This window comes from Gossypium hirsutum, chromosome A10, assembly GCF_007990345.1.
Source record: "Gossypium hirsutum isolate 1008001.06 chromosome A10, Gossypium_hirsutum_v2.1, whole genome shotgun sequence".
Lineage (NCBI taxonomy): Eukaryota > Viridiplantae > Streptophyta > Magnoliopsida > Malvales > Malvaceae > Gossypium > Gossypium hirsutum.
Window position 1 is genome coordinate 1,216,610 of NC_053433.1, and position 10,527 is coordinate 1,227,136.

A 10,527-nucleotide genomic window follows, 5' to 3' on the forward strand; every position below is an offset into this window, starting at 1 on the left:
AACTTTAATTTTTGCAATTTTCATAAACAACTAACATCATTATCAATAAAACATCATTGTATGTTACATATTACACACACAAATACTTATATTTATTCAATATAAAAAATAAATTGATGCGCTCATTTCTTTAAACATGTACAATTGGATTAAAATAAAAGTTTTATATATACATTTAAACCAAAATCAAAATTTAAGGTGCATAATTGCACAAAATCAAAGTTCATGTATCAAATTACACATTATATCAAAGTTCATGTATAATTATGATATTTATCACATATTCTAATAATAATAAAGAAATAAACAAGGACCAGGGATTAAATAACCTGATTTTATCTTTGACAGTTCAATCAGGAATCTGCTAGGATATACAGCAAGAAAGCAATAGGATTGAAATATATTCTTCTGATATACCAGAATTGAACAATATATCATAACCAGACAGGACCAATATTTTAGTCCCTGGTTTTATTTATTACAATTAAACCTATAACATAATCTTGTCTAATCCACAACATTATTACAGAACATGTAATGTTTTTTAGTCTTTTACTATATGCTGCGAGATAAAGTTTCTGTACCAAGTTGCTGAAGATTTCGGAGTTCTCCGAAGCGTCTTGTAATCGACATGGTGAAGTCCGAATCGAATCGTATATCCATCATTCCATTCAAAGTTGTCTAGCAGAGACCAAACAAAGTAACCCCTTACATCTGCTCCTTTCCTGATAGTAACATTCAATGGAACAAAACAATAAGTTGTTCAGGTTCTTGTAATGAACCAGTTAATGGTTAATTATAGAATCTCACTTGATTGCTGTTGATAGTGCATCCAAATATCCGGCCAAGTACTTGATTCGTTCGACATCGTGTAAAAGTGATTCAGTGGTGGAATTTGGTTTATTCATATCACCATATCCTACATAAGAACACTTATATGAGCTTGTTATGCAAATGTATGTGTTTAAATGACATCGTTGGTCTCGCCTACCGTTTTCGGTAATGATCATCGGTACGTTATGGTATCGGTCTTTAAGATAAGTTACAATCTTCTCCATTCCTTGGGGATAAACATTCATCCCGGCTAACTCGGTCTGTGTAATAAAAAATAGAAAAGATTCTGCTGTTAGTGTGAGATGCAGCATATGTAGTTGTTGATATCAAAGTATTGATGTTACTTACAGGTTCTCCTATGTCGATGCCATTTTTCTGTGAGCTTTGAGCCCAATATCCTTCCGTCTTCGAGGTACCTTTTCCCGGTTCGCATGTGGTGAGCATACAATTCCGGACGTAGAAACTTGTGTAGTGATTGATTCCGATGAAATCAAGCCCTTTGTTCAGCTTCTGCTTCTCGGTTTTTGAAAATTCGGGTAAAATAGATCCTAATATGTCTTGCATTTCTTGAGGATATCTTCCGAATATGATCGGGTCTAGGAACCTGTAGTACTGTCTCTAATTCGTAAACTACGGCCTTGTTCGTATAGAAAATGAAGAAGAGAATGGTGAAAGGAATATACCAGTTGATAGAGAAAGATTGTGCTCTTTCGGCTGCAAGCTTATCAGCTACCGAGTTGCTGATTGGTTCGTACCAAAAGCAATGCAAGACAATACCAAGGCTACCGCCTTGCGTCGCCCACGGTTTAAAATGTTTTAACTCCGATATGTTTTTAAGTAGGCTTTAACATGAATGACAATGTGAATAATTAGTACCTGGTATTTGGTTCTATAAATATGAACAGCTGCTATATGTGCTAGGATGATATTATGGGCTGCTATAAAAGGCTCCTTCTCCGAATCACCGTAGGTACAATTACCGAACGGCTTGGAGCAACGCGACGGTGGAAACGTACCGGCTTGGTACCCCAACTTGACTTGGAAACTGGGCTCATTGAACGTGACCCAATACTTTACCCTGTCTCCAAAGGACTTAAAACAGATATCTGCATAATATGCAAAATCCTCCCTGTGATTGAAAACGAGAAAATAAAGCCATTAGTGTCAAATGGCCATTTTAAGCCCCATGAAAGAGGTAAAACTGAACAAGATAGTTAACTGCGACTCCGGACTTAGCCAACTTCCATATCGGTCTTCGAGTTCTTGAGGAAAATCGATGTGGGTCAATGTTATAAATGGTTCAATCCCTGCAGATAGTGTAAAAAAACATCATAGGACCAATATGTAGAAAGCTTAAAAACAGTGATTCAAGAAAGGCAAATAAACCTATGATTCAAGAAAGGCAAATAAACCTTTAAGTAGGAGACCATCAATTAAGTTATTGTAGAACTTGATACCAGCTTCATTGATTTCACCAAATCTCCCTTCTGTTATACATATACATACATATATACAATATTAGATACAAATACTTAACTTCAACAGATCATAAATGGGTGTTTTAAAAGGGACTGACTTGGTAAAATTCTGGCCCAAGAAATGGAGAACCTATAGCTATTGACACCAAGGGAATGCATGAGATCAGTGTCTTCCTATATCAAAAAACATCATACACTTATGATTTTGGATCAGATGGTGAAAATCATGAGGGAGTATGGTATGGAAGTAGGTAGGCACATACCAAATACCTATGATAGTGGTCCACTGCTATGTCTGCATTGCTTCCATCAACAATCAAATTTCCTGCAAATACACCAATCTTATTATCATCATTTCCATTTTTTGTAGAACATTGAGGATCAATTTGGGAATTTGACCTGGTTTGTGGGAATAGACATCCCAATTGTTTAAACCTTTACCATCAGCCAAATAAGCACCTTCATACTATCAAAGTTCAAAGAAAACCATTTTAGTACTACGTCTAACATTGGTTATAGTTTAAAACGAATTAAGGGTATGTTTAGATAGGAAATGATGAAGTAGCTGATCAAATCGAAACCTGATAAGCAGAAGAGCTTGTTCCAAAGAAAAAATTGGAAGGAAATGAAGATGAATTATTAGACAAGCTTTGTTCCAAAGACAACATGTATAAGAGAAAGAAACCAATGTAGAGCTTCAAAGCCACATCCATGGCTATATTACAAAGCTGCTGTTTGTATGTTACTATTACTTAACATATATATATAAACTCTATGCGGAATTGAAATAACTCAGAAAATTTTAAAATTCGAATTGATTTAAATCGAAATTGACCTAATCATTAGGTATACTGTTATGGAAGCAAAAGGTGAAGAAGAGCTTATCTATATTATGTTCTAAGAAGACAGTAAGAGAAATAAAACGACATGAGGGAAAGATGAGAGAGCAAATCTCCTTAGCTAGGAGATTTTGTAAAGACTCTCTCATGGTTAGGACTGGTTTGGCACTTCTCACGTGCTCTACTTGAAATTAAATATTAATTTATTCGTTTCGAATTTGATTTGAAATATATCAACAATATACTCGATTATGACTTAATTCGATATGCCGCAATTTTTAATTTTTTTAATTATTTTTATCAAAATAGAATTTTCTTTTACTTTTTAAGGATGTTAATAATTGGTTTTTAGGTATAATTATTTATAGAAAATATTAATATAAACTTTGTTTTCATATATTTTAAACTGATATTATATATAAAAAGGTATTTTGATAATTATATCAAATGAGATAATCTTTTCCTAAATTGGACTTTAAACCAACTCAACTAATTGAAGAACTAAACCCACCCAAAATTCGATTTCAAAAAAATTCCTAACCCTATAAAATCGAGTCGAGTTAGAACCTACCTTGTCCAAATTTTTAGCCATCCCTCTTATTAATTCAATGGTTCCTTACTATAAAATTACTTTTTTTACATTTATATTTTTTGATACATTACAAATAACTAATGTACTCATCATCCTATGGTACACGGACCTATTAGCTAGTTTAACCTAATAATTCATGTTTTTATAGATTTTAACATTTTTCTACGTCATAAATAAATCATAACTTAAATTTGTGCGAGTCTAAAAACTCCATTATCAGTATACCGAATATTTTCCGAAACAAATGTGATTTCTTTTGCAATTTGCAAAATTCGGCAAAGAAAACAAGAAAGAAGTAAAATCTACTAATTAATCGGAATGCCGTGCACTGCATCAAGGCTGACCTCTTTCATCCTTTTAAGGTAAAATTTATTTTCAAGTCCCTTTTAATTTTGATTTTAAATAAATTGGTTATTCCTAAAATAATCACTATCAATTTTGAAATTGAGTAACTTAGGACAATTAATTATGTGTTAATATTTTCCGCCACTTGTAAATAATTTTGATTGGTATAATAATAAATTTAGCCATTGGTGTTTATATATTCTACGTAAATGTTAGCAAAATGTGTAAATATTGAAGATTAGATTTATTAAATCAAGACTAATTGACAGAATGTGTAAACTTTGAAAACTAAATTTATTATTATATCAATAATAAATATATACATGACTAAACCTGTCCATTGAGTGGGAGGTTTGAATGAAAAAATAGGCCTAAAAAATAGGGTTTGACAAAAAAATAAGGCTCGTTTAGAAAACGAGTTGGGCCATTTTTGGCCTGAGCCTAGCCCGAACATGCAAACAAAAATTGTTTTCTTTTACTGTTTTGTAGTTGTTTTCTTTTTTCACTATTTTGCTACCATTTCAATATTATATTGTTATAGTTTGAATATTGTATAATTCTTATTTTATTATTAATTTTGCTACTATTTTATCTTAATGTTATTTAAGTATATATATTTGCTTTCAATTTATTTTTAATTTGTTGGGAAAAATTTATTTTAATGTTTTTAGTATTTTTGGTGTATTATATATATTTTAAAATATTTACAATTTTAAAATTTTAAATTAATAAATTTAAAATTTCCCATTTAGGCCTTATAAAAATTTTAAAATTTTAAATTAGTAAAGGTAAAATTAAACTTTAACCCTCTCAAAAGGATAAATATTTTTAATTTAATCTTTTAAAAATTATAAATATATAAACTATTAAAAATTAAAATTTAATTCCAACCCGAAATATAAGTTTTGAAAAGTTCCAGTACACCAAGCATGAACTGGTGCACCATAGCACGAGATCCAAACTCGGCAGCTACTAAGGCCTCCATCTTCTCAAACCAACGTGTGTACTGTTCTCTTCTTTCATAGCAATATCCTTCTTAGCTGTTTAATTAAGGCAGTGCTATATAAGTTTATTACTGTAGAATAAAAACGTTAACATACAACTAATAAAGGAAAAATAAATCAATAAATAGTGGGTCATGAATAACTATTATCTTAAAAATAATTTTAACTTGATTAGTGTAATCGACTATGAATGTCGCTTTTCAAAATTAACACAGTACTCTCAACTTCGTACGCACTTCTTTTTTTTTTTTATTAAATTGGATTTGACGATAGATTAAATTAGTTTTTCGCATTCCTTGTACCCCCACCAAAATCATAGCAGCCACTATTTCATGGCAGCAAAATTCAGTGATAAAACTGCTAAAGCCATCAAATTCCCAATAATATTTTACCAATTATATACTTCATGCCCTCATGATTGATTCTAGGCCTACTTGATTTTCATGCATTATTGTTTGGATAGATAGAAAACTTTTCTAACTGGGGGAGAAAAAGAAAATATACGAAAAAAGCTATTCATTAATTTTCAAAGATACCAAAAACATATAAAACCAGAAACCAAATGTTTGCCAATGGCTACTGTGGTCTGTGAGTCCCAATAATACTTCAAAAAACAAAAATATAAAAGAAAAGAAACGGTGAAAGCTCTCATTGTCTTTTTCCCCCGAGAAAGTCAATACCCGAACCAAACTAATTCTCCTTGCAAGGAACATGGAAGGTGCGTTCTTGACTTTCATTATTACTGTTGAGCTAGTCACCATTTTTTGTTTGCTCGGTCAAGCGTCATTACACATGACCGCAGTTCTGATCCTTTCAAGAGTGCATTTGATTAGGCTATTCACAGTAGCCACGGATCCCACAGAGATTTTCGAATTCGGAGCAGAATCAACTAAGATTTGGAACGCAAGGGTAACGAGTGACCCGCCGGAGCCGATTTCCGTGATCCCTATTCCTCTGTTAGGTCCTTCACGGTCGGGAAGTATTGCGAAACCAGAAGGTAAAAGCGCGACGTAATCAGGGTCTCCGCCGTTTAAGACTATGTTCATAGCGGCGAAATCGACCGGGGCATAAATCACATAGGACCCTGTAGCATCATTGCTGCTCTCTTGTAGGATTAACATGTTGCTTTGGCTTGCGTTTGCACCCTACAAAATTGGAAATGTTAGAATATTGATATCGAAATTAAAGAAAAAAATGTGACTGCGTTGTATTAGAACGTACTTTAACCCTAAGTAAGGAGACACAGTTGCCTGGATCACGTCCATTAGCTATATGAGCCATTTCATCAACAACACCACCGTTTGAAAGGATATCCCACTGTAAAACTCAAGTGTTAATAAAAAAAGCTACTGTATATTTAGGGTTTTGGATTTAGGTTTATCTTCTTTTTAACTACCTCGCTTCGAAATTTCTCGGACCTAAGGATATTGAATGCTTTCCTAGGCGGAACAGCGACCCAGAAGGAAGTTGCAGCACTTAGAACAATACCAGGAGGTCTGCCCGGATCGTCAATACTCTTCCTGGTCATGACCCTAATTTCATCGGATCCCGTTAAAGTCGTCCAAGCATGAGCGGTCGAAGCTCCGACTCCGGTACAAAAGCTATTCACCATCCTTTCAGCCAATTTCAGGATACTTTTCCTTCCATCAGAGCTATTTAAAACTGGCAGAACAATAATTGAAATGGTAATACATAATAACAATTAACAAAGAACATGAAGTATGCTACTACAATGGCATTAATTTTATTTATATATTACCGCCTAGATCCCCAGCTGGAATGTTATTAGCCATTGCACTTGCAAGACGTTCACATTGTCGATCTAATGTAGCCACCCATCGTTTAGCCCCAAAAGCTAAACTAGTATTCACTAATGTTTTGTATATGTCACTGACACCTCTATCATCCACTTCAACATTTTCCACCCATATAACCTGTAAGTATATACATATATATCACTGAATGAATAGATTTTGTTTGGTGTATACAGGGATTAATGTGAAATTAAAGAGTTAAACTTATTATACCTTTGAGTATCCATTTGGTAATTCTTGGATCAAACAACCCGAGGGTCGTCTTCTACATCTGGTGAATGGAGCATGGCGTAAATTATCCAATGAAACATCGACCACCGCCCAAATTCCGTCATGGTGTCGTTTACAGTACCTAGCGAAATAGTTCTCCCTAGTAGGTACGAGTGGTGAAGGGAGTTGAAACTCAGCTGTCATCTGAAAAATGTACGGTCTTAGGCTATATATGTGAAGACTTACGTCATCATACTCAAATATAGGTGCGCAGAGTAAATATTAATTGACTAATTATTTTAAGTCACAACAAGACACATCAGGGTCGATATATGTGAAGATTTATGCCGTTACACATAAATTAATACACGTAGAATAAACGTTAATTGACTAATTATTTTATGTCACAACACGACACAACAAGATCGATATATGTGAAGACTTATGTTGCCGCGCACAAATGAATGCCTGTAGAACAAAAATCAATTGATTAATCATTTTATGTTACGACACGACACGAGAAGATCGAGTTGGATTGTTACAATTATTATCATTGAATGTGTAGTATATAATTAATAGTTACCACTTGCAAGGCTCCATTGTAGTTTCCTGCTACACCAGTTGATAGAACATCTAAAGTCATAGCCCTTGAAACAATACCACAAAACACCGTAGACCATTGATTCTGGAAAAGGAAAACCAAAAAATTAGGAAAATAATTTTGGGGGTGATCAAAATTAGCTAAATATTTTGTATCAATAAAGAAAAAAAAAAGAAAAAACCATACCACATCCATGAGAATCTCAACTAGGTTAACAGGGTTCATAATAATAACAGCAGCTTCCCTTGAAGCTTCAGATCTGAACCCCAAATTTGCAAATGGTTTTGATCCAATACCCCTAGGGAAAATTCTCAAGTATTCATTTTCATTCAACACATCAATTGAATTCTCATCAGTAACCCACAATGGTTCACCAGATTGAGCCATTCTAATTAGTTCCTCCATTGCTGTAACTGCGAGCTCAACAATCAAAGGCTTATCAGCTTCATTGGTCACAGAGACTGGCCTTAAAACCTCACCAAGACCACCACCAGGACCACCAGCACCAACACCAGGGCCACCAGCAGCACCACCAGGACCACCATACTCTCCTAGAAACCCTGGTTGGGTTCCAAAACTGATAGGCGCTCTATCAGCAAAGCGAGAAAACGAAGGGCCTATAGGCTTGCCAACATATTTTGCTGTCACTCCAGATATCCTTTCAATCTGCAACAGAAAAAAAATATATATATCGAGCATCAAAGTAATAACAATAGATTACAATTACAAGTGTTATTTAATTTTAACGTTTTTTTTTTCAAGAACCTCTTCTCTTAACCGAGCATTTTCGAGTCTCAAATGTTGTTCTTCAAATGACATCTCTCCGAGAGCAGCAGGTCCACCACAGGTGGGGCATGAAGCATTGTTAAGAGCTTCCTTGTACCTATGGTTCTCAGCACGAAGCTTTTCATTCTCAGCCTTTAACAAACCATTTTCATGGCGTTCAGTTTGGGCCTGTCATTTTGCATATAAACATACGTAAGCACATATGTATGAGAAATCTATCTATCTATATATATGTATATATACCTTGAGTTGGGTACGCTTGTTTTGGAACCAAAACTTGACTTGCAGTGGGTCTAACCCTAACTCACGACTGAGTTGTTTCCTTTGCTTATCATCTGGATGAGGACACTCTTTGAACAAGCTGACAAAAAAAAAAGAATCTTATCACTTTCATGTCCAATTAAACAACAAGGCATAAAAAAGAAGAAGAGACATACGCTTCCATTTCTTGGATTTGTCGCTGAGTATGACGGTGGTAACGCTTCCTTTTTGCACGACGACGGCTAGGTCCACTAGAAGCAGGACCTTGATTATCATCATCAGCAGATGGTGCATCTACTTCAGTACCTGATTTTGTATCGTTATTATCATCGTCCCTTTCCGTCTGGTCACTATCAGACGGCCTTTGGAACATATCGAACATGTTGGGATTTTCATATAAGTCGGAGTTGAACATGGCTACAAATATAGCCAACCACCAAAGCTATCGGTTTCTTTCTTTTCTGTTCTACAAGAGAAACATAAACTTAAACACCATGGATATATATATAATCAAATCTTAAGTCAAAGATAAAGAGAAAAGCATTGGAAAATGAGTGAAAAACAGTAAAGAACATTACCTTTAGACAAAGGAGATGACTGAAAAGAACATTTAGCAAATGGAATTCTCTTGCTTTGCTTGTGAAGTGCCTATTAATGAAGGAATTTGGGTTTTTTATAAGCGAGTAAAGCCAATGAGATTGTTACAAGTTGCAACAGAAATGAAAGAACCGTGGAGGTTTCTGTGTAACCAAAAACAAATCTTTGGATTTTACTACGTGCAGATATGACTCGACTAAAGCAACTGAGTTCACACAGTGTTGAAAGCACGAATTTTTAGAATACCTACGATACTCCAACTTTGTAACGCTCAACTAAAGCTTATGCCAATATGTACTGTATCGAAACCACATTTTTTGTACTAGAATAACGGATAAATTTCTTTGAAAAAGGACAAAAAACAAGTTGATGGCATATCTGGAGAAGATGCATCAACATTGGTGTTTTTTGAGGTTTGTTTAGAATGGCGGTTTTTTAAGTTTAGGGTCACCTGAGAAACCAGCTATTGGAGGGTTAAGTATGGAGGAGATGAACTAAAAAGGTAACGAAAAACAAAGGAAGGGTAAGAAAGGGGGGAAATGCAGGGAAGAGGAGAGAAAAGGGTGTATGGTAGCTATTAGAGTTATTGCAGAGGGTGCAATGGCATTTATGGAGGGGTGAAATGTAATTGCGAGAGAGAGAGAAGGGGGGGCAGCTTTTCCCCTTTTCTTTGTTTAAATTTCACTTGTAAGAGTATTAAATAAATTATTAAAAATTAAAAAATTAAAAATTCGATTTAATTTCTTTCTTTGAATAGATATTTAAGTAATTCAGAATATATTTCGATTTTTTCAATTTCAATTAAAATTAAATTGAATATAAAAATAATTGAATTGAAATAGTTCATTAAATTTTTAAAAAGAATTATATATATTCTTTTGATGTGGTTGTTAAAATAAGATCGGATTAATTGGTTGAATATAAAAGAAATTATTTAACGAATTTAATCGATATCATAAAATAAAAAAAATGATTAATCGATAAAGAAATTGATCGAAGTGATAAAAAAACCGTTTGAATATAAATTAATTTAAATATTTAATTTTGTTTTTTAAATTTATAAAATAAATATTGATGTTTCTATTATTATTTGTTTTTATTTTCTTTCGAAGAAAATCAGATTAGTCCAACCATTTGTTTAATTCTTACAAGATAATGTTTTCACT

General features: G+C 33.7%; 2 protein-coding genes across 4 annotated transcripts; both read right to left on the minus strand.

Moving 5' to 3' along the window:
• Positions 1 to 390: 390 nt before the first annotated feature.
• On the minus strand, positions 391 to 3,062 carry LOC107925189 (beta-glucosidase 46-like). Of its 2 annotated transcripts, XM_016855791.2 has the most exons (12): positions 2,894 to 3,062; positions 2,712 to 2,778; positions 2,576 to 2,637; positions 2,411 to 2,486; positions 2,247 to 2,321; positions 2,054 to 2,141; positions 1,711 to 1,963; positions 1,518 to 1,654; positions 1,183 to 1,438; positions 992 to 1,094; positions 811 to 919; positions 391 to 725 (listed from the first exon to the last, which is right to left on the minus strand). In XM_016855791.2, exons 1-12 carry the CDS (start codon positions 3,023 to 3,025, stop codon positions 545 to 547), a joined length of 1,539 nt encoding a protein of 512 aa, XP_016711280.1. In that variant the 5' UTR covers positions 3,026 to 3,062; the 3' UTR covers positions 391 to 544. The 2 variants fall into 2 exon arrangements, with proteins under 2 accessions (XP_016711280.1, XP_040935406.1); XM_041079472.1 differs by lacking the exon at positions 1,518 to 1,654 and having other exon boundaries at positions 1,183 to 1,446.
• Positions 3,063 to 5,593: 2,531 nt separating this feature from the next.
• LOC107925186 (homeobox-leucine zipper protein PROTODERMAL FACTOR 2) lies at positions 5,594 to 9,932 on the minus strand. Of its 2 annotated transcripts, none has more exons than XM_016855788.2 (11): positions 9,343 to 9,932; positions 8,941 to 9,225; positions 8,747 to 8,864; positions 8,483 to 8,671; positions 7,904 to 8,383; positions 7,700 to 7,801; positions 7,120 to 7,320; positions 6,852 to 7,026; positions 6,489 to 6,754; positions 6,314 to 6,409; positions 5,594 to 6,237 (listed from the first exon to the last, which is right to left on the minus strand). In XM_016855788.2, exons 2-11 carry the CDS (start codon positions 9,177 to 9,179, stop codon positions 5,869 to 5,871), a joined length of 2,235 nt encoding a protein of 744 aa, XP_016711277.1. In that variant the 5' UTR covers positions 9,180 to 9,225; positions 9,343 to 9,932; the 3' UTR covers positions 5,594 to 5,868. The 2 variants fall into 2 exon arrangements, with proteins under 2 accessions (XP_016711277.1, XP_040935407.1); XM_041079473.1 differs by having other exon boundaries at positions 8,941 to 9,230.
• Positions 9,933 to 10,527: the final 595 nt, after the last annotated feature.

Excerpts from the sequence above, each read along its gene's own strand:
- LOC107925186 (XM_016855788.2), bottom strand. The coding sequence starts at position 9,179 with ATGTTCAACTCCGACTTATATGAAAATCCCAACATGTTCGATATGTTC. Across the intron at positions 8,672-8,746 it reads ACAAGCGTACCCAACTCAAG|GCCCAAACTGAACGCCATGA; the intron begins GTATATATACAT and ends GCAAAATGACAG. Across the intron at positions 7,321-7,699 it reads ACAATGGAGCCTTGCAAGTG|ATGACAGCTGAGTTTCAACT; the intron begins GTAACTATTAAT and ends TACATTTTTCAG.
- LOC107925189 (XM_016855791.2), bottom strand. The coding sequence starts at position 3,025 with ATGGATGTGGCTTTGAAGCTCTACATTGGTTTCTTTCTCTTATACATG. Across the intron at positions 2,322-2,410 it reads TTGGGCCAGAATTTTACCAA|AAGGGAGATTTGGTGAAATC; the intron begins GTCAGTCCCTTT and ends TATGTATAACAG. Across the intron at positions 1,655-1,710 it reads TTTATAGAACCAAATACCAG|TTAAAACATTTTAAACCGTG; the intron begins GTACTAATTATT and ends AACATATCGGAG.